Here is a 24,632-nt window from a genome sequence, read left to right as displayed (position 1 = left end):
AATGAAATCTATCTCCAACATTTCTGATAACGGTGTTTCTTCATTAATTAATACCTGGTGAAAGTCTTTGCCGCTGCTTCTACCATCACCGCTGAAGTCTACATGAGAGAAAAGGCACCTAAACAAATGCCTATCAGCTTCAGCTCCGTGTTGCAGAACAAGCTATGAAAATTAGAAGGAAAGCAAAAAGGTTGTAATTATTCTTCATTCATTATGTCCAGAATTGACAGAACAACATGTTTAAATAATAACAATCTTAAAAATTATGTTTAAATAATAACAATCTTAAAAATTATCATATAGGGAAATTATCTTCAATTGGGAATAGAGGAGTTGATACTCAAGATGTCCTGTGGCTGAGATCATCAAAATATATTGGGTAGATCACCAAGATTGTCTAGGACAATAGTCCTGTAGACCACATAACACCAAATTATAGGTCCTAAATCTATATGATCTGATCAATGTAGACACTTTTTTGGGTGAATGGCAATTGTGAACAAATCACTTAAAGTAGTGGAAGTTATTATTCAAATATGTAACTTGTTTCTACTTTCTTCTTGCTATCTTGGTTGAATAGAAAGACCTCTAAAATTTAAGAAGGACCACATGCAATTATCATCTGGTGGTCCTGCTGGCCATCGAATAAAATAAGTAAGCATTGATCCCTGTGGATATGTGCATGATGGTGATTTCCAATCATACTCCATAATTTTATGGGCCTGTACCTTTTGAATTGCGAAATAATATGATTTTTTTCCCTTGAAATGTGCATTTTTAAAAGATTTTTTTCTTGAATTAAGAAAGTATTCACATGAAATAGAGCGAAATAAAGAAAAATAACTCTGGAAAGAGCTTGGACTGAGGTCTTTATTCAACCCAAAATACATCCAAAAAAGTCACTTCAAGACAGGACTGTGTTGACTACCTTCAACCAGGTATTCATTTAGTACCATTCGCCTAATATTCAGAAATCCAAGGTGTGAACAATGGTCCTACGGCTACATTTTCTTCTCGCTCAGCAAAAAAACGTGGAGTTTTGTCAAAGTAAGTGTTTTAAGGCTTAGAAATATGCCTTTAACAGGGGTCACCCAAAGTTGGGTTATGAATAGTTGTTTTTTCAGGACCAAGGACTTGAAAACAGGAAGGGTCAACTGTAGGTGAAATGACAATCTTACTTGTGTTTGGTGATTACAAATATTAATTATCTCTATAGAATAAACCTAATTAACTTATCATTGGCTACAAAACAGAGAATAAATGGTGAAAGAAATGGATCAGAACCAGGTGTTTCATCACGAATTGTTCTTTACCCCCAAAATGTAAAGCAATCCTACTGAATTGGTTTGTGAGCGAATCGACCTACACCACTCCATTCCATAAGCCATTTGGAAGATTTAAGTATAGACAAACGCTTGGTAACAAACCTGGGGGTCTGAGTTGCGAATTGTAGACCAATATTAGACATGCATTTTACTCTAACAATACATCGATTACTTGATATTGAGATGAAGTGCGATAATGTGGTGTCAAAAAAATGTTGATCGTGGCATTTCTTCACAGCCAACTCGTCAAAGAAGGAAAATCGATACACTTGATATGCAATATAAAGTATGGAAAATACACCATTTACACATAAATCACGAAATACGTACATGACTTATTTCTCCAACGCTCGATTTGAAATTCTTCTTTGTTAAATTGGACACTGAATAGCTTATTTCTGCCAAGGCAAATGATAACGAGTCAAGATTCATATTATTCCATTAATCAGCTTGCGAAAGCCCCAAATCCCTTTGAAGCTTTCTCTTTCCAATAGTCTCGCTTACTATACAGATGATATGTACAAGAGTCATTTGCGGCCAAAACCGGCCTTGCATCAGGATATTTTCCTTTCTTCACATTGCGCTCATCGCTTTCGACATGGCGTCACAGCGGCCATGTTCTTTTCTGACACCGGAGATTCCCGATGTTAACCGGAACTCAAGTTTTGGATCACGTGCTACCTGACGAAACGAAATATTGCACGAGGAAATTAATTTGCATTAAACTCATTTTCGTTTCTCTTAACGTTTGAAAACATAACAGCATCATAATTAAATATTAAAGAAGTGCTAAAGTAATCATGCATTTGCAAATCTAATCGTATGATACTTATTAAACGCAAAGAAAACGTGTACAGTTAGATGCAAAGCACGTGCTACTGACGAAACGAAATATTGCACGAGGAAATTAAAATCTGCGATAACAACTGAATTTAGATATGGTTACAGTTAAAAAGCAAAAATAATCTCTATCTATATTTGCAACTTAAACAGACCCCCGTAGTAATGATAGTAACTACGACCTGTGGCAGCATCTGCGATATTTCGATTGATGCTGGCATTTGAAGAAACTTCATATTGTAACTATCACAGGCATTTAAATGTTGATTTTTTCTGTAAATGTCAGAGGTGATTAGACGTGTAATAGGTTCTGACAAATTATAATTTATTAAATGTAATTACCGAGTCTACTTACCATGCTGTCTGGCTAGCGATCTTCCACACTTCTTGAACCCTGTTATAGTTAGTGAATTTGGTTGATGTCATTTTTTCTTATGTTGATAAATATTGAGGCGAGCAATTGCACGAGGAAATTAATTTGCATTAAACTCATTTTCGTTTCTCTTAACGTTTGAAAACATAACAGCATCATAATTAAATATTAAAGAAGTGCTAAAGTAATCATGCATTAGAACAAACAGTACTTGAATGACTATCTTTCTCCGACTTATATTTTTTTGCCACATTTTGCAAATCTAATCTATATACTTATAAACGCAAAGAAACGTGTACAGTTAGAATGAACAGAAAAATGCAAAGCATGAACGTTTGAATATATTGAACGATATATTCTCAAGTTCATAAAAACTAAAAGCAAGTATTTATAAGTGAGTCATATACATGTACATGTATATACGTCCGTGATAAAAGCAGTTGAAAAAAAAAACAACCAAATACATGTACATATTTATATATGCATACCGATAGGTGACTTTAGGAATAACCCAGTGAGTGTTGTTTTACGCCAACTAGATTTTTAAATGGACCAACTATATACCCTTTGCATTGCATGAACGGATATAGCCAAATCAACTTATCAAGTGAGATAGCAATGAAAGTTAAATTTGCGTATAAATTTAATAATTTCTATTGCTATACTAAATACACAAATGTGATGTATTAAAGTATAATATATATAAACTGTTTAGTGTTTCAAGTAGTTCACCTCTCTAAGAGAGGGCTGTAAGGTTTTGGTGTAAGTTGTGAAATGTATCCATAATAACAGCAATAATTTCATTATAGAATTGTAATCATTGTGATTATGGCAAGCCAAGTTACTTTTTATTCTATTCATTCCGAAATAGGAATTGAAATTTCCGATATGATTTTTCTTATATCGGGAATTAATTTCCGACATCGGAAATTATAGTTCGATATCGGAAATCCTAATTCCGTTATCGAAAATTCTAATTCCGATATCATTTCCGATATCAGAATTAGAATTTCAGGTATCAGAAATTAAAAGCTATTTCCGATATCAGAAATAGAATTTTCGATATTAGAAATTCAATTTTCGATATCGGAAATAGAATTCCCCGTATCGGAATTAGAATTTCCGATATCGGAAAGTCGGAATAGAAAGTAACTTGGCTTCTATTTAAATTTCTGATATCGGAATCGATGTCGGGAATTCTAATTCTGATATCGGAAAACCTAATTCCGTTTTCGGAAATTCTTTTCCGTTTTCGGAAATTCTAATTCCGATATAGGAAAGTCGGAATGAAAAGTAACTTGGCTTCTATTTAAATTTCTGATATCGGAATCGATATCGAGAATTCTAATTCTGATATCGGAAATCCTAATTCCGTTTTCGGAAATTCTAATTCCGATATCGGAAATTCTATTTTTGATATCAGGAATTAAAAAAATCCAAATCAGAAATTCTAATTTTGATATGGGAAATCCTAATTCCGTTTTCGGAAATTCTAATTCCGATATCGGAAATTCTATTTTTGATATCAGGAATTAAAAAAAATCCATATCAGAAATTCTAATTCTGATATGGGAAATTCTATTTCCGATATCAGAATTATAATTTCCGATATCAGAATTATAATTTCCGATATCAGCAATTAAAAGTAATTCCCGATATCAGAAATAGAATTCCCGATATCAGAAATAGAATTTCCGATATGGGAAATTAGATTTCCGATATCGGCAATAGAATTTCCGACATATAGGGAAATAGTATTCCCCATTCCGGAATTCGAATTTACGATATCGGAAATTCGGAATAAAAAGTAACTTGGCTTTCCAGGCGTAATTGGAATGAACAATTGTATGTATTTAAGGAAGAAAGCGTTGAACTTTGATAATTTCAATAGGCATGTAATGAACCAAATATGCCAACAGAAGAAATTCCAACATTTAGGTCCCATGCTGTGTTTTAGCATTTCGGGACCAGACAAACATTTCTCTGACGGGACGAAAGAAGTTTATGGTTTTCTGTATGATATATTGGTTAGCCTACATGGACAATCTCTGAGTCGTTACAGACAGATTAGAGACAAATACTAATTGTTTGGGCTATAGGGAAAATGGACGTAAGTGTGTTATATTCATAAGTTATACGCAAGAACAAGGGAAAAGTATGATGCATGTGCATATGTAAGTATTTGAGCATTTTTAAAGACATTTTCTTTCTATACTGTGTTACATATAGTATAGAGAGAAAAATGTCTATAGAGCCAAACGCCTATGGTTACGTGTTACACTTATATTAAAAACCGATCCTAGAGTCCATGTATCACTTAACTTTAGTATTAAAATTAATAAATTGTATATAGAACCAGAGATTTAGATGTCTCTGATAGAACCTAGAGGTGCGATTTTAACGAATTTTAACTGCATCTGTTTAGAAATTGACCTTTTGGTTAACGAAATCTTTCTCTGTAACTTTATAGACAAAATATTTGTCTCTGTATCTACTCACAGGCACCCACATTTCGTTATAATAAGACAGAGGTCTTGTAATATTCTATGTTCCATGACAATCGTCAGATTATCATTTTTCGAATGTTTTTATTTGAACGTATGTATGTATAAATGAGAAGCATATTGCAGATTATAGGACAACTCAAAATATGTAGATCGTATCGTGACTCCTAATCGATTTGGCTCAACTCCTAAACTCTTGATAAAAAAATTGCGTCTCTGAATCTGACTTGTGGTATCAAGTAAGGACTTGTGCAAGACTATGATTCTACTTTCGTTTCAGGTATCACGTGACGTCACAATATTGACCGGAAGTTGATTCTCATATCTGACATTTGGAAAGAAGATGGCATCCAGTCAGGTTTTCGTTTTGTTGGCCTGTATACAATTTGCGTCGGCGATACGTACATGTAAGTTGTAACTATAGAACATAATCTGTCGACTTCAGTAAATTTAATGAAGTAAAGGATTTTGCAACAATACTACCCACCGGCTGGATTGCTTAGGATAACCATTGTCAGTCCCTTGGGAGTTTGGCAAACCCATTTTGTAATATTAACATATAAAAATAGCAGTAGAATTGTAGAAAAGGTTGAAGATCAATCTGTATGTAAACGTTGTTGAGAGTGCGTAATCCGGATGTGAATGTGGATAATTACTGGATATATTTTGTTACTAAAACCAATTAAGGTTGGGGACACTCCCGTATATGCAGGATAGTCCTGCATTTGAGTAATAGTCCTGTATTTCGGGAGTGTCCCCAACCTGTTATAAGTGAGAAATCCTTGCTAAAACAATTACTTTGCTATTAATTAAATGTATCAACCACAAAGATGAATTGTAACTTTGTACAGAGCTGTAACTTTCAGTTAGGACCAGTAACTTTTAGGGTCAGTCGGTCCTTAGGACCAGCAAGAAAAAAGGGAGAACACTGCATGGAATCTATTAATAGCCTGCTGTATAATACTGAAAATTTCATTATAGAATTCTTCTTTTCATGCAATATGAGTAACAAAAATAGATCAAGGTAGGGGGTTTAGGTCACATAACTTACTGCTGAAATTGTTGTGCCCCAAAATCTTTGCTCATCTCCCAAAAATATATTTAAGATTTTCATTTACTATTTATTTCCCCAAATAAAGAAATAAAGTTTCTTTCCAAATATTTTTGCAAAACCCTACTGGTTAACAATAAACAAGTTGAAAAGCACACAATGTACTATATATAGACATTGTTTGTTCTCCCTAGTCCCTATGCCATATGCTCTGATCACCAAGCAATAAATTGGATGGTACTTAATTGTAGATTGTAGTTAAGGAATTTTTAATTAATTTTTTCACGTCTCTGCAATATTGGGACATAAAGTACCGGTATGGTACTACCCATGTTTGTCATGTCTTGTTACTTCTTGTCATGTCACATAGTGTCCTGCTTTGATATATTCAAGAAGGCTTATATATGATGTCATATTTCAAATAAAAATGAAATGAAAATTCAGCATTTTAAGTACAATGACTTTCATGGTTTCGCTGAGCATAAACATACATGCACAGGTTTATCTCAATGTGGTGACAACGTAAAATCATTTATTATTTATATAGTGACATACCACTCTATGTTAGACTAAATGTCACACAGTTATCAACTTATCGTTAAGGATTTACCAGTAGAAGCATATGAAAACTTGTTACACAGCTAAACTAAGCTGGTATAGTAAATGTAAGAAAGGTTAACTTTTAATGTTAACACAGTATTACCATATTCAACCCAATGAGCATTCTTCACCTTTTTTAGGCCTCAATTTCACTTACAGGTAATTTGAATCACCGACAGTTCAAATTTGGTTCTACAGTATTAAGTGCACCCTTACCCGTATTTGCTTCAAATTGATTGAATACTTTAGTTACTGTAGATACATACTTTGAACAACATAGATTGAATATATAATTCATCAACGGAACAACTCCCCATCAGATCAAACAAAATAAGGAAGTATTGAATCAGGTTAAATCAGTAGTAAAGGCATGCTGACAAAAAAAAAAAAATAGAATGATGTTCAAATCATCTTTGGGTAGGTCTGTCGATCTTGCTTCTAGATATATACAATGTACTTAAAAGCAGAGGAAGTAATCATCTTGCATTTAATTCTAGAATTATAAAAAACAATATTTTCAGGAAGGACATTATTGAAGAAATCTTTCTTTAATTTTATATACTGTATTCACTGTAATTAGCACCTCTCTCCCACACCTATTCTGGAGAAGTTGAAGTTGTATAAACGTCCCTCTCCCATCCCATGGATGTTTTACAACTATGGGATTATATCCCATATTATATCAACTTGGGATACTTTACATGTGATTCACAACATAATAATGAGTATCAAAGGAAAGAAATGCATGTTTACTAGGACAGGTTTATGTGCCATTACTCGATAAGTACTGAAAGATTGAAAAGATGGTTGACTTTTTTAGAAGTTTTTCGTCCACAACTTACATTTTAGTTGCCTGATAAGCTCCCCTTTATTATATTTTGAAGTGCCATGGGCTCTTTTTATGGCAAATATGGTACATCTTTACATATATGTTTCCCTAATTTCTGTTTTGTTCATCATTTTGGGACCTGTTTGAAAGCAATATGGCTGACAGGTAACCATTTTTGATTTTGATAATTGATATTCATTATAGCTTCCAATACTTCACATATTAATGAAAATTCATCTGAAAACCCTGGCTTCCCCTTGGCCCTATGACCACTATGACTTATGCTTTTTGTTTGTGTTTGCAGACTATATGGACCAGCGTTGTGGCGACACATTAAATATGACAAAGTTAGGGGTAGAATCGGCCAAACTGAAGCTCACCCGATGGAGTAAATACAGAAACAATATGGCGTGCTACATGACCATAGAGGCTCCAGAAAACAAATTTGTAATGATCACATTCCGTGATGTTGACATCAAAAGTGGGGTGTTTGGTCGCTGTGATGGTGACAGACTCCAAATCTTTGATGGCAGGGACTCAGCAGCTAGCATGGTTGGTGGTAAGTTTCCTGATTATAAAATACCCATGTACTCCAAAATTCTCAGAACATTTTGAAATAGTACCTTGTACTTTACTAGCAGCCTAGCAGGAATCTGATGAGTACTTTAATGGTTTGATTCTCCCTTCAAGAGTTAACTCTAGAGAAGAAAGTGTGCTTTTTTCTCACCTAAGCCAAAACGTTAGTCATCTTAAGTCTGTTTATTTTTATCCTCTGTAAATAACATACATGTGCAATTTACTCTTGATAAGAAAATGCGTTTTCACATACTTTTGGATCTCATTTGTATGTACATGTATGTTTTTAGTCACCTGGCCTGAAGGGCCGGTGAGCTTATGTCATGGCGTGGTGTCCGTCGTCCGTCCTTCTGTCAACATTTCCTTAAAATCGCTATTTGTCATAGAGTTCTGGAGCAGAATGAGTGGTACTTAAAGACTAATTAGTGGTATATATTTAAATTTCTTCAGAAAAGGAACAATGAATCTTTATTCAGAACATTACTTGTTTTTACAAACCAAGTGAGCGATACAGACCCTCTGGGCCTCTTGTTTTAATGAGCATATTTTAGTGGTACCATCATGATATTTCAGCACTTTTTGTGCCAGACCTTTTGTACTAAAATATGATTTTGCTAATTGCATTTTCTGTATGTCTAATATTTATAACAAATGGAAATAGGATGGAGCATCAACACCAAGTATTCCGTTCAAAAAATGATTTATTTGGTTTACATGTTTCGGATGGTTAGGCTAACCATCATCAGAATATAATATTTATAAAAATGTGACTGAAAAAGTATTTCTTTTTAATTCACTAAGCAGATAGATTAATTATATTGAAATGAGGCATCCACATAAGGCATGAATTTCAGCAGTTTAAAAAATCATTACAGTATTTGTAATAATCTGAAGGTTCAACACAAATTTACTAATACTGTACCTGTTAGATTGTAGACGTATACTTTCAGACAAATTTTATATATAGGTGTCTACAATACACTTTATTGGATGCCCTGTGTTGATACCAAAGTTTTGAGATAGCAAAATGATGTGCATAAAGTACATTATACAGATTTGTCCCACCTTCCAGTAATCGTGACATCGCAAAAATCACATCAAGATGCTATCATAATCTTCGGAAGGTGGGACTTACTGACATGACAGTAAATCGTATTTCACCCACATTGTTTTTGTATCTCAAAATTGACACATTGAATTGTATTGTACAACACTTGGTGACATGAACCAGTATAGATGTACCATTTTTAGCTCACCTGGCCCGAAGGGACGGTGAGCTTATGTCATGGCACGGCGTCCGCCGTCCGTCATCCATCCGTCCGTCCGTCCGTCCGTCCAACATTTCCTTTAAATCGCTACTAGTCATAGAATTCTGCATGGATTGTAACCAAATTTGGCCACAAACATCCTTAGGGGAACAGAACTTGTATAAAGTTTGGCTCTGACCCCCCAGGGGCAGGAGGGGTGGGGCCCAATAGGGGAAATACAGGTAAATCCTATAAATCGCTACTTGTCCTAGAGTTCTGCATGAATTTTAACCAAATTGGCCAGAAACATCCTTGGGAGAAGGGGAACAGAACTTGTATAAATTTTGGCTCTGACCCCCCGGGGGCAGGAGGGGCGTGGCCCAATAGGGGAAATAGAGGTAAATCCTATAAATCGCTACTTGTCCTAGAGTTCTGCATGTATTGTAACCAAATTTGGCAGAAACATCCTTGGGGGAAGGGGAACAGAACTTGTATAAATCTTGGCTCTGACCCCCTTGGGCAGGAGGGGCGGGGCCCAATATGGGAAATAGAGGTAAATCTGATAAATCGCTACTTGTCTTAGAGTTCTGCATGGATTGAAACCGAATTTGACCACAAACATCCATGGGGGAAGGGGAATAGAGTTTGTATAAGTTTAGGCTCTGACATCCGGGAGCTGGAGGGGCAAGGCCCAATATGGGAAATATAAATCGCTACTAGTCATATAGTTCTGCTTGGATTTCAACCAAATTTGGCCCAGAAACATCCTTGGGGTTAACAGACAGAATTTGTATAAATTTTGGCTTTGACCCCCTGGAACAGAAAGAGTGGGGCCCAATAGGGGAATTAGAGGTAAATATTCAAATTCCTTCAGAAAAGAAACAATGAACCTGTATTCAGAACATTACTAGGCATTACAAACCAGGTGAGCGATACAGACCCTCTGGGCCTCTTGTATTGTTATGGCGGTGTGTTTCTAGGCCTAACCTACAAATTATGTGGTGAGCGGCGACCTAGAGGAGCCTTCTACTCAACCCAAAGGTACATGACATTCGTGTTCGAGAGTGACTCCTTCTTTACTGATGATGGGTTCAGTCTGATCTTCACCTCCTTCCATACAGGTAAATTTTGGAGTTAGTGTAATAAATAATTACTAAATAGAAAGGATTGAAAGATGAAACATGGAATACAACATGAAGTTGAAGAGAATTCTAGGTTATATATTTTTCCATCTACGTGGGTTTTAAGTTTATCATATTTAATGTCCTATTACATCTAAGGTCTTTTAAGGACCTGCCAGGGTTCAGAGGTGAAGGAAAGCCAAAGTACCCAGAGAAAAAAACACTGACATGGCAAGGTTTTAAAACTCGCGACACATGGGTGGAAGTTTTATACTAAGAATTCAACAGATGTTAATGTTACTATTTATTAACTCATCACATCTGGGTGATCAATTTGAGGACCAAAAAAGGTACAAGTATTTATAAAACCATAGTTGTTTTAGGATACAAAACATAAACAGAAATTATCAAGTATTTTAGATTAATGATATTTAGTAGAACCTATTGCACCTATGATTCTTGGGAAACAGAAAGAATGTTCAACCAATAACATGGAAGTAAAGTAGTAAAGAAGTAGAGAAAGTCTTTTCTTCACTGTATAAACTTATAACCATCTTTGTATTGGATTTATTATATGCTTTATCATCAGAGACAGTTTGTGAGAAAGACTTACAAGTGTTTAAAAAAAAAACATGTAGCAGATCAGATGTTGTATGATTTGTTGATAGGGACTTGCTTGTCGTCGGAAACAGCCTGTAAAAGAGGCCAGTGCATAGCAAAGTCACTGGAGTGTGACGGATATAACCAGTGCGGGGATTCTACGGATGAGTGCACAATGAATGGCGGGCCCATAGCAGGAATCATAGTAGCTGTTATTGTTGTGATTGCTGTTGTTGCAATAATATTTTTTTGCTGGCGACGTCGCAAAGCCTCTTCTGGTACAGTTATTAAGGTGAGAACTAATTAAATACACAAAGATTTTTAGCTCATCTGGTCTGAAGGACCAAGGTGAGCGAGCTTATGTGATACCCCGGCATCCGGCATCCATCAACAATCCTGTTCTTTTCCATAACTGCTGGTCGGAATTTAACAAAATTTGACTGATAGCATCCGTATGGGGTACTGACTGAAAATGTTTTAAATGGTTGTGCTGACCCCCCAGGGGCCTCTGGGGCGGTGCCAAAAGGGGTCAATTTGGCTATTTTCATATTTATAACGACTTCTCTGAAACTAAGCATGGGATAGCACTCATAATGCAATGGTAACATTCTTATAAGGTGGGGATTCAAAATTGTACAAATGTTGGGGCTGACTCCCTGGGGGCCTGAGGGGTGAGGCCAATTTGACTATTTTCATATAAACGACATTCAGCGTGGGATAGCACTCATAATTCAACGGTAGCATCCTTATAGGATGGGGATTAAAAATTGTGAAATGACGGGCTGACCCTCCGGGGGTTTGAGGGGCGGGGTCAAAAAGGAGTCAATATGTCGACTTACATATAAACAACTTCTCTAAAACTTAGTGTTGAATAACACTCATAGTCATATGATATTGATAGAGTTTTTGTGATGATTAGTGAAAACAACAACAACAAAAACCAGGTGAGTGATACAGTGCCTCTGGGTGTCTTGTTTTACCTCGACATACAAGTGTACAAATACTGAATAATATGAATTTTCTATCCCCCGCTTTCTCCGAAACGAGGGATATTTATTTGGGTTTGTCCGTCTTTCTGTCTGTCTGTCTGTCTGTCCATCTGTAACACTTCGTTTTCGTGCAATAACTGTAACAAATGTAAACTGATTTTTCTCAAACTTGGTGACAAGGTTAAATGCCCTAAGGGCTCGGCCAAGTTCAATCGCAACTGTCGATGGACTTTATTTAGGGGAGTAATGGCCCTTTAAATTACTAAAAACGTCATTTTCTGCCATTTCGGCATCCTCGATACTCGAGGGGTTCCGATCACTAACGATCTCTAAATCCTTGAAATATCTCATAGTAAAACTGGAGGCAACAGAATAGAACAGGTAATTTAGTCTTTTGATGTACATCAAAAGAGCCGTATAACGATACACTGTGGTTTACTGTGTGGCTTTGATGTTAGGCGTCGCTCTCTCTGTAGTCTTCAAAGGAAATCTTTGCTAGCCTGTGATTGGTCAAATGTTTTCTGCTGAGCTGCCTTCAATTTCACTATGAGATAGTCCAGGGGTGTAGAGATCATAAGTAATCGGAACCCCTGGAGTATCGAGGATGCCATTTCGGTGCAATAAGTGTAACAAATGTAAACCGATTTTCTTCAAACTTAGTAACAAGGTTAAATGCCTTAAGGACTTGGCCAAGTTTGATCGCGACTTTCAACGGACCTTATTTAGCGGAGTTATGGCCCTTTGCTTAAATAAAAAAAATCAATAATGTTTACCTACAATATGTCCTGAAAGTGGGGGATGGAAATTCGCGAATTTGCTTGTTTTCTTGTCTGTCACTAAAAGTATAAATGTAACAATACAAATATTGTGACATGTTATTGTATGGACATACAAGAAAATTAGTATCCATGGTAAATTAATATTTAGATCCAAATCATGAAAGAATTTGAAGGAACACAAACATTTCATGATATACATTACATAGTTATTTGCTATTTTAAGAAGTGTAACTCAGGCAAAACATTTGCTGTTTTAAAATATTACAGAAAGTAGAGAAATGTTAAATACCAAATTACTGGTAGAATTATATAATGATAGTGTTACACAATGTGAGGTAATTTTATATGTGACGTTTCAATGACTAGTACGATGTGTACACTGTCACCTTCATCAGACAAATGACTAGTACGATGTGTACACTATCACCTTCATCAGACCAATGACCAGACAAGGTGTAAGAGTGTATGAGAAAAGATTTGCCTTGGTGCACTTTAACACATTTGTGTACTTGTGCTGCCTGGTCAATACATTACATGTACATGAACCATATTTGCCAACCTGTAGAAAATGTTTAGAAAAAATCTGGTAGAATTAATACTATACCAGACAGTACATCATGTAATAATAGACCAAGCATGTTTGATTTGCTACATTACAATTCTTTTTATGCTGCATTTAACAGTTTCAACAGTTAATATTTCTTAAAATGTTCTTTTTCAGTACAACTCCCCATCTGAACAAGCTACTGTGATACCCCCTCCAGCTTCCTATCCTGCCCAACCTGTCCCTGCCCCTCAGGCCTATCCCCCAGCTCCCTATCAACAGCCTCCACCACAGGGCTACCCCCAGCTCCCACCACAAGGATATCCTCAGCCCCCACCACAAGGGTATCCTCAGGCCCCACCCCAGGGCTATCCACCAGCTCCTCAGCCCTACCCTACAGGACCACAAGCCTATCCTCCCCCACAACAGCCTTATCAGGGGATGCCACCAAGCTACAATGATGCCACACAGAACCCATATCCATACGGAGCTCCACCGGAACCGAAATAAGGAATACAGTGCTGTGAAAAGATTACCAATATCATGGTACTGGGGATGGATGAAGAGAATGGCAGCATGAGTCCTGAGAAACAATGTAAAATGGTACTGGATTAAGTTTGAGGTAGAACATTGTGTGAGCAAGGTTAAAAATAATTGCCATTTTTAATAGAGTCTTCTTTTGAAACGGTCTTTAAATAAAAAAAAAGAAAAAAGTTTAGAAATGCATTTTTTTTTTCAAATTAGAATTAACATGACACAATTTAAAAAAAAAAAAAGCTGCACCATTGTGACCCACCACAAATTTCCAAGCAAGTATTTGAATTACTCATACCGTAGATATGAAATCGGTGACCTGTTTACCTTATTTAACAATATTTGATATGGTCCATAGCTCTAAAAGCCTGACCAGGACCTGCCTTAACCATCATGTTCATGTCCACATAGTCTGTAGTCTTCTTTCTATACTTAACATACTCTATTTCCCAACTTATCATATACATATTTAAAACGTTTTATATATATATACGTGTATATATATAAAGCTTAGTAAGTGGTTAAAATTTTCTTGATCCAAGTTCATGATACAATTAGACTTGATGTTTTTCCATAAGCAACTTCAGATAATGTGAACTTTTAGGATGTCATCATTAGTTGTTCAGTGGTACCATTTTAGACTAGAAAAAATCTTGTGGTCTGGTCGGATTTCAAAGACTTATTGTAAGAAAGTTTTGCTGTTTAAAAACAGGACACTTCCATCAAATCCATTCCTAAAGGAGGTCTGAATTTACCATCTACAATGATTTTTAATTCTTCTGTATTCCACAGTAGATTTAAGACTTATAATTCAGTCACATGGTACTACATGCATATCTGTGGCTCTGTTGGGATGGGTCATTTGATAGATTCTGTTGATATTGTTGAAACCTGGAAAGGAGAATGGCATCTTTTATTATTTGTATAGCATTTAAAAAGGATGGCAATTAGCAATATATTTAAACCTTTTTTTTATTGTTGTAAAATTGTGTAATTTGTCATAGAATGTCCTATTTGAAGTAATTTACATGGATTATCACATTTTATTGTAAATAGTAATGTTTTCCTGACTTTGCTGGTCTTTCAATGGTGATAATATGAGATTCAATGGATATCTATTTCAAAACCAGAAATTCAACAGATATCTGTACTTCTTGTTTCCACTGAGATCTTTTCATATGTAACTACTCTGTAACTGCTAGAGAGTAGTGGTATTGTTCTTAACCTTAGGAAAAATGACAAAACACCATTGCCAGAATGAGAGTGAAATTTTATATCGATATTTCTCTTTCCTAACAACCATTCCAAGATATACTTTTCAGGGATGGGGTAGTTTCACAAGTTTCCTGATTTGCTTGTGATTAATGCTGTCTAATAGACCACAAGAATTCCATCAATATGCTTTACACGAGGAAATTCCTAAAGTTAGAATTAGGATTTGGTTTGATTGGTTAAACAGCCAGGGTCATTTAAGGATGTGTTTAGAAGGTGGCGGAAAGTCAAGAGTACTCTGTGAAAACCCCTCAACCTGAGGTCAGTACCTGGCAACTGCCCTACATGGGAATCGAACACTCGACCAGAGGTGGTGGGACCCAGAGCATCCTCGATACTCCAGGGGTTCCGATCACTTACGATCTCTACACCCCTGGACTATCTCATAGTGAAATTGAAGGCAGCTCAGCTGAAAACATTTGACCAATCACAGGCCAGCAAAGATTTCCTTTGAAGACTGCAGAGAGAGCGACGCCTAACATCAGTCACACAGTCAACCACAGTGTACCGTTATACGGTTCTTTTGATGTACACCAAAGGACTAAATTACCTGTTCTTTCCAGTTGCCTCCAGTTTTACTATGAGATAGTCCAGGGGTGTAGAGATCGTAAGTGATCGGAACCCTTGGAATATCGAGGATGGACCCAGAGGTGGAAGGCTTGTGGTAATATTTAGAGACTTTCTAATCACTTGTCCACTGCAACCCCTTATCCATAGGAAAGCATTACACAAGCTCCTTTATAGGTTACACTTCTTCCTTAATCAGTATTGCTCTTTCATGGCAAATTTCAAGTCAAGGAATTTGCTGAAGGTACTGGACATTGATGGAACCAGGACATATCCAATAATGATGTAGTACATTGTACATGTCTACCTCCTTCTGTGTAGCAGTAAAATCAAAATAGAATAGTCTCCCTTTGTTCATCGTGTTAGTTTTCAGATGGTGGAGGTTACAATGTAATGTTATGAAGTGGATACTTCACAGTTTACATTCAAGTTGATTCATAATTTAAGAGTTCTGATGTGTTCATTTTATACAAGTCGTTTCCAAATTCTACTAGATAGCTTATATAGCTCTTAAACCGTCTGACTAATTTGCCATATGTTAAAGAGTGAAGTGAATTCATGTCCGTTTTCCATTAATATTTATTGGTTGTATCATTGTTATACGATTACAGTACTAGAAAGTTTTGTGATATGCTGATCATTGTAGACTTTCTTGTCTACAATAAAGTTTTGCTAGGGTCCTAAAACGATCAATTTCAATATAATTTAACCTGCGTATAAAGACCACCTGGTTATAAAAAGCATTTCCCTCTGGTCTATGGGTGGCCTTTACAGAAAAGTTTTTAGAAAAAGACTAAAAGTTTTATTTTATTAATAACATTTATATACATACCATAATAGCTTCTGTGATTTTCTTAGTAATAGAGACACAAACTGTGTAAAGTGATTTGTTGCAAAAATGCTGTTGAAGATGTGTAAATATCTAGAAGAAATTAACATATGTACAGTATTACACAATTATATGAAAGTCACTTGGAACGATTGTAGATATTGGGTTGTTTAATTTAGCTATGGAGCAGGTTGCATGAAGGATTGGTTCAGGAATATGGGTCAGTCATCTAAGCTTTTAATTTATGTTCCCATATAAGGCCCCAATGTAATTCCACAGTGTAAATACAAAATACTGCACAATTTACATATACATACATGTTTGTGATAATTAGTATTCTGATAGGTTTGTAGATTTTTATGATTGATTATTAGATCATTTACTGTGGCATAACTCAATCTTTAACACTTACCAGGATATACATACAATAACCTTTTTAAGATACAGTTTATATTACATACGCTGAAAAGATTGTTGCTTCTTGTTACAATGTAAATATAGACATACATTTTGTGTTGTATATATACAATTTTGTATTTGTTGTATACTATTAGTACTTATTGTTTTTATATAGGGTAATTCAACCAACTGAAAACTGATTGTCCAGCTTCACAGTTCAATAACAAGGACACATGTTTGCACACTAAATTTAAAAACAGATGTCACATGTCCGTGTTTTAAACTTTGATATTTTTATGCACTGACCAATTGTCACCTTTTTATATAATTTTTATCTATGCTTTGTTTTAACATACCTTGTAAGTTGTTGCTTTGACATCGGATGCTTTGAATTAGCTGTAGCAGATCATTTTGTTTGGAGGCTTTATGTGAGGAACTTTTTATATCTCAAAAATGAACCATGTATTAAGTAATCTTATTGTGAGAATTTTCACAAATGTCTACTAAAAATTGGTATGATTCTCTTTATTCCAACATGTATATAAAAATATACCCACATTCTTTCAAATATAATAACTGTTTGATGATTTGAAAAATAGGGTTAAAACTGATGACGTTGATCAATTAAGAATGCTTATTATTACATATAGTGTATTGTTTCATTTGTATTTACACTTTAATGACTGTTTTCATTTTTTTATTCTGCATTGTTTGCATAGAGGCATCGTATTTCATTATGCATAATGTATAAATAATCTGTTTTGTGATCTTAATATAAACCTGAAAAAAATAAGCTTTTACCAGGTAATTTAATATAGTAACTGTACCACACCATGAATGACTGTCTTCTTTTACAGTAATGCTTTTAATACATTGAATTGTAGAGTGGTTGATTCATAACGTTTTCAAAAAGTAATGTGTTTTTAGACATTCGTCTATTTCTAAACATTGATTTACTGTATAATAAGAATCTACACGTAAAATAGAACTTGGGTATCGCATTATTGGTACATCTAGGTTTGTTGAATCTCCAATAATATTATTTCATCTCAGGTTTGTTGAATCTCCAATAATATTATTTCATCTCAGGTCCGATGTTTTTTTGACAAAAATATTTCTGTTTTCTGTTATTTTCAGGTATAAGGTATATATAATCTGTACTATAAGTAGTGTGTTGACTTGTTTATTCAGTACATGTACAAACTGCACTTATTTTATCAGTTTTGAAAGAAATGATTTTGTATCAATAAAACTTTAGGTTTTGTATCAATAAAACTTAGAGTATGAAGTGTATTTGTTATATATGAAATGAATTCTGTAAATGTCCTCTATTATTTTAAGGCCTAGGCTTAATGATGGATGTAAAATGTATTATTTGTTTCTGTAGACATTATATCTTAAAGTAATCTAAAAGTCTATTCATAGTGTGTACCTATAATTATAACGCTTCATGTATTTAGAAAACCGTATTCTTGAGAAAAAAAATAGATGATTGAATCTATACATAAATTTATATAGAAACCAAGTGTATTATATTTGGGCATATTTTTAAATTGTCTAATCTGTTTGATTTGGCATTTATTTTTTTACCTTAATTGCCATCTTTTTGTTGATAAGATTTGTCACCTGGTATTCTGTATGTGCATATAACACTCTTGTCTGTAGGTATTGATTGGGGCATAATTAGTTTATGAGGGGAAATTGCATGGATTTCACTGGAAAATATGACGCTGCACTCTCATATCCTACAAGGGCAGATAACTCTGTAATATACAAACACAGAATTGGCTATTAGCCATTGGTTTATACATAGATAGAGAATGACACGATTTTGGTGTCGAGTGATGATGTAAGAATTAGCATCTACAGTGGACCCGCGATAATCCTGACACCGATCGTCAGAAAACCTCAAAATGTGGATGGAAATTGATTATTGACTTTGGTAGATGATAGAATTCGTTAGTCTGGAAATTTCACAATCTTGACTTGAGAAGCAACTGTCTGGTTAATCAAGAGTCCACTGTACTGTTAATTCAGATTGTGTTCCCATATCAAAATTTGAATGATAGAAACACACAATCAGGATTAAGAGTAATCCATTTGTTAAACACTCAATCAGTAATGGACATACCGTATTCGACCCAATAAGCGTTTAGCAAGGGCATTTAGAAAATTGAAAACAAAACAAAAAATGAAAAGATGCTTACTAAGACGAAATTATTGCAAAGCAAAGTGCAAACCTATACTGTTTTGATAGTTTTAATCTTTATTTATGCCCGGGCAATTGAAATTGAGGAATCAAAATGGGGAGGGACGCTATTAGGGATATGGGCGCTTATTGGTTCGAATACGGTAGTTCATAAATGATTTGGATGAAATATTTTTTCAGATGTTTAAACATTGTATTCTTTTGACTTGACTTTGCTGCTTCTGATAGTTGCTCCAAAGAACAGAAGCATAATCATGCATTTTAAGTGAATTTAAATGCATTTATATTTTAAAGGTACAATTCACTCAGGCTAATTCTTTTACATAACCAAGAAGCAAAATATGGCATAAATGTATTGTTCTACATTTCTTATGAAACATGTATCATAAAATATTGACAAATTCCACGTCATTGTTTAGTATTTTAAAGATGCTCCACCGCTGACAAATGGTATTTTTTCACTATCATAAACAGGAGCAGACGATTAAGTATTTTTCTTCAGTTACAAAAGTTACTTACTTTATACCATTACCACAGTTAAAAAGTTTGAGCTTCTAATTTTAATTCGAGTTAAATAAAATATGAAAAATAATTAATTGCATCCCGAAAAAATTTCGTAGCACTATATCATATATGGAATGAACTACTGATGGCGCATGCACCAAAGGCGAAATAAAATATTTTATATTATTTTTTGTTTTAATTAGGCATATATATACACGATTAAACACCATTTTTGTTCAAATGAAGAATATCATTTATGCTCTGTCGGCGGTGGAGCATTTTTAATCTATACCGTTGTAATTATAAATCGTTGATCAATACGATTCAGCAGGTAAAATATGTTCGCTGTATCTATACCCGAGCCAACCACGCACGTTTAACAAATGAACTGCATAACCACTGAGGAGGTGATAAAATGATTTTTTTTAGAAAAGCCAATTCACCTAATAAGGTAAACACACTATTGTCAGAGCGATTTGAGCAGTTCTAGACAAAAGTAGCATTACTCTACGAGCAAGGGACAGGGTTCGGCATACAAGAAGTTCGACCACAATGTGTAATGGCGGACAGCGAGCGAGTTTGAACACTCCACACGCATTTCACCACCATGGGCTTTTCTGGCATATTACAGTAAAACCAACTGATCTAATTTCCATTAGAACTGTTTTTTTCCGATATATGTACAAATTTTAATGTTCTTTTAGCCTGAATTGTCCCTTTAAATATCATTTGAGGATAACATTTCTATTACATTAAATGATAAGATTTATATCAAACATACCCCAGGTGTCCATTTTCTCCAGATGAAAGTGTAGGTAAGACATCCACTTGTTAGAATGTCAAAAGTCTATTATCAGGGCCAGAGGACACTCAGAGAACTGAAACATCAAAACTCACGGCAAGCTTTGAGGTATTGAAAGGAATACTAGTATACAACAAATGTAGTATTACTAGTATACCTTGTTTATGGCTCATGAAAATATTTAATGTATGTCACAAAATGGTTTAACAAGGAAATAATGATTCTATTAATGAACAGTTAAGTGAATACAAATAAGCTGGTATATTTATACAAGCAGAAACACTTTTCTTATACAAGTTATCAGAATTATATAGAATTGATAGGTTGCTTACTGTCTTTCTTTTTTAACAATGGAATGGCATGTGCCAGCGGTACCAAAGCAAGTCTTCAATGAAAATTGTGCCTGTCATGGAAATTGCCCTGAAAATCAAATATTTTCCCATTGTTACCGTTTCTGTTGGTTTTATGTGTTGTTTTTGTGTAATGTTCTGTTATTTTATTGTTTCCAAAGAATAAATCATCACCAACTCTTTCTGGTTTTGTCTTTGCCTGTCTCCCTTTACCACATCAACCTACTTTCAGGACTGTGTCAATTTCATCTATTCCAAACGTAAATAAAACATTTGTATCGCAATTACCCCTCTTTTGACAAAGCTGGTTAAGGTGATCTGTCACATTACCATTCTAGCTCTCCAACTCTAGGTGTCTAGTCCAAATCCCACTTAGTTGCCAGGTCGGGGTTTTCCTCGGGTACACTGGTTTTCTCCAGCCTCCTTAATTTATAACAGGGTTAAAACCGAAACATTGTATGTATCGTGGGAGTCAGTTTGTATAAAACAAGCTAAACAACTGTACTGTACTGCGACAAAAGACATACATGTTAGCCACGCAATCACCACCATTTTCATTTCAGGGAAATCATAGTGTCCCGTTTTGCCCACGGGGATCCGAATATTGATTTCAGTTTATAGATACATGTCTATTTTGACCTATTATTGTGTTCATATGCCATTTAAGACGTTTTAGAAGTCTACATGATCATTACAAAATCGGTATAATTCATACTTTACATGCATATAACATGACTAAAGATCGTGAGAGTGATCTTTGCGTCTACCTTTTTAGATCTGCAATATAAAATAAAGGACATTTAGCCTGATTTACTTTCTTTTCATCTAATCCTTAACGTTTTTAGGTCATCTGATCTGAAGGGATCCTGACCTATTGTCATCATGCATCGCCCGTGCGCCGTGCGCCGTGCGTAAACTTTTTATTCAAACGACTTCTTCTCAAGAACCAAAAGGCCAAAGGGTACTCATATTTGGCCTGCAGCATGTTCAAATACACGACATTGACCTTCATTCAATGCCATGGGGATCAAATAGGCTAAAATCTTTTAATTAAATTCTTGTGAATAGCTAAGAGGCCTAGCGACCTGATATTGGGCCTGTGGCATGCTGGGATGAAGGTCTACCAAGTTTGTTCAAGTGAATGACATTGACCTTCATTCATGGTCAGCGGGGCCAAATCTTTTAAACAAACGACTTCCTGTGAATAATTAAAAGGCCTAGAGACTTGATATTGGGTCTGTGGCATGTTGGGATGAAGGGCTACCAAGTTTGTTCAAATTAATGACCTGGACCTTCATTCAAGGTCACAGGGGTCAAATAATCTAAAATCTTTAAATGACCTCTTGTAAATAACTAAGAGTTCTAGTGACTGAATATTGGATTTAAAGCATGGTGGGGATCAAGGGACCTTCATTCATGGTCTAATTCATCAAATATATCAGAACCTGAACTGCTTCTAATTATAAAAGAGTTCTTTTGTAGTGCTTTAAAGGGACAATTCAGTGAGGCTAATTCTGTTACATAACCACGAAGCAAAATATGACATAAATGTATTGTTCAACATTCCTTATGAAACACATAACAAATATTGACAAATTCCACGACATTGTTAAGTATTTTGATTGATACCGTTGAAATTCCAAATCGTTGGTCAATACGATTAAACAGGTACAACATGTACGCGGTACCAATATTCGAGCAAAAGTAAGGCACGTTAAACAAATGCAATACATTTTTAGACAAGAATTTGCATCTAATAAGGTAAACACACTACCGTAAGAGCGGTTTGAATAGTTCTAGACAATTCTTTACTACACTAGCAAGGGCCAGGGTTCGACATACAAGACATCCGACCACTATGTGTAAGGGCGAACATTTCACATACATTTTACTACATTGGGCTTTTCTGGCATATTACAGTAAAACCAACTAAATTACGATTTAAATCATCTAATGTTTTAGAAATCGCATGCAAGTAAGTGAAGTTTTTTTCCATTTGTTCATTTTCAGACATTTTGTCGTACAGAAATAGTGACCATGCTTTAAGGGTTGGTCTTGGTATCAAAGTTCCTTTAGCTGATTGGATAATCGGCGTTGTCCTCAGGTTAAGCGTGTGAAGCAGGAGTCTACACAGAAACGGCAGAGATGTCGGAGTTAATATGCTCGCTTTGGGGAATATTTTCGATAGATATTTTAAACTGATTATCGAAAAGTCACTGCCTGGACGACCAGGGGCACGAATTATTCTATTGAATTACATCATACCATGTTCCGAAAATTCCGAAAACTCTGTCAAGGACATTGATATAAAAAAAAGACATTCTCCAGCATTGCTTCCGATAATCTAAGGTCATTATGCTTTTAGTTTCTTGATATTTTTAGCCAATTTAATGTCTTTCGTAAGTTTCTCATTGTCGGAACTGTAATACCACTGGAAATATAACATTTGGTATTATCTATGTTAAATCTTGTTTAAGGCAAGCATTAGTAATGTTGGTGTTTTTATCATGTTCTTGGATTGGTTGACATAGGGATATCACAAAAATGGATACTGCAGTTTTTTTACTAGTTTTTTTTCTCGCAATAGATACCAGTGACGCAAATTATTGTCTTCTAACGCAAAATACCGAAATACGAAATTGCGTTCAAAAGCACATTAACTATTTGAATGGAGGTTAAGGTCATCCACTGCTAATCTTTTGTCAAATCATGCCACTGATCATTGTATAAAGTCTCAAACATAAGATGTTTCATAGAAATAAAAAAAGTGATTTTTTTTTTACCTTTGATGGCTTTAGATTTTCATATGACATTGAATAACGGACCCTGCTGATCACCGTATCAGCGAAAGTGAAGGTTTTTCATTTGACCTTCATTCAAGGTTGCATCTGTCATATTAGATGAGCGCCATCTCATCACGAATCGAGAGTTCGAAACGTCCGTGTAGTTTATTTTATGCAAACATTTTTTTTTTAAATATGAAATTCTTAAAGCAATTTGGCGAATCAGTCTAATTTTATAATTCATTTCACATGTAGTGACAAATGTGTTCGACATTCTATTTGGACGACTCTAAATCAATTGCTAATTGCGTCCTTGTTTTACTATGAATTACTTAATACAAATGTACATTATAGATCTATAAAAGTACATAAAACATTTTGATCAGCGTCCCATTTATCTGGAAATATTTTTATTTTTGTCAAATTTCTGTCGCATCTTAAACACAACATATGATCCCTCAGAGTAGTAGCTTGCCCAGAGGTCAACCTCCGACAAAGGCCAGAGGAAAATTAGAAAAGGATGATCAATTTACCTCGCCACCTCCCTCCAGCGCTCTGTAAAAAGCATCTGTTTTCGTCGTTGCCGCCCTCGGCACTGTTTCCGGAGATAAGTGTGGCCGTGTACAGCTGCCGTTCATCTGACACAAGGCCTGGAGTTAGATGTAGATATATATTCTAAACCACTGGCTTTAATAGAGTTATCAGAAAAATGTAAGGCTTCGGGCTTGAATGATTTCTCATGTAGGCGTATACAAAGGATCTACTGCCATCATCGATTATTGCCTGGCAACGACACATATTTCCAAAAATTATTTTTCAAACCTATTTGATTCTACATTATGTATATATTTATGTGTATTTGTGTCTATCCTAAGAATCTCTGTGAAAACGCCAATCAAAGGAAAACACAACTCTCGCGAACGAAAAATAAGCGCTATATGATAATTTCTTATAACTTTAGAAAACGCAGAAATTGCCAAATCGGGAACCATCGGCATTTTCCGT

General features: G+C 35.2%; 2 protein-coding genes across 2 annotated transcripts in view; one reads left to right on the top strand and one right to left on the bottom strand.

Annotated features, from left to right (window-relative positions):
- The window catches only part of LOC138315481 (CCR4-NOT transcription complex subunit 1-like), a 30,234-nt gene extending 28,270 nt beyond the window's left edge, over positions 1-1,964 (bottom strand). The window contains exons 1-2 of the mRNA XM_069256534.1: positions 1,656-1,964; positions 55-162 (exon numbers count right to left, since the gene is read on the bottom strand). Of these exons, the coding sequence (XP_069112635.1) occupies positions 55-162; positions 1,656-1,757 (210 nt within the window). The 5' untranslated portion in view covers positions 1,758-1,964. The remainder of the gene's footprint in view (positions 1-54; positions 163-1,655) is intronic.
- A 3,375-nt stretch (positions 1,965-5,339) lies between these two features.
- Positions 5,340-21,026, top strand: LOC138315482 (uncharacterized). Its single transcript, XM_069256535.1, has 6 exons — positions 5,340-5,449; positions 7,827-8,081; positions 10,326-10,466; positions 11,135-11,358; positions 13,556-18,032; positions 18,069-21,026. The coding sequence occupies exons 1-5, from the start codon at positions 5,386-5,388 to the stop codon at positions 13,886-13,888; spliced, it is 1,017 nt and encodes a 338-aa protein (XP_069112636.1). The 5' UTR covers positions 5,340-5,385; the 3' UTR covers positions 13,889-18,032; positions 18,069-21,026.
- Positions 21,027-24,632: the final 3,606 nt, after the last annotated feature.

The sequence above is a fragment of the Argopecten irradians genome, chromosome 2, assembly GCF_041381155.1.
Source record: "Argopecten irradians isolate NY chromosome 2, Ai_NY, whole genome shotgun sequence".
NCBI classification, from domain to species: Eukaryota; Metazoa; Mollusca; class Bivalvia; order Pectinida; family Pectinidae; genus Argopecten; species Argopecten irradians.
The sequence above is the reverse complement of the archived record's forward strand: the minus strand, read 5'-3'. Positions and strand labels throughout refer to the sequence as shown.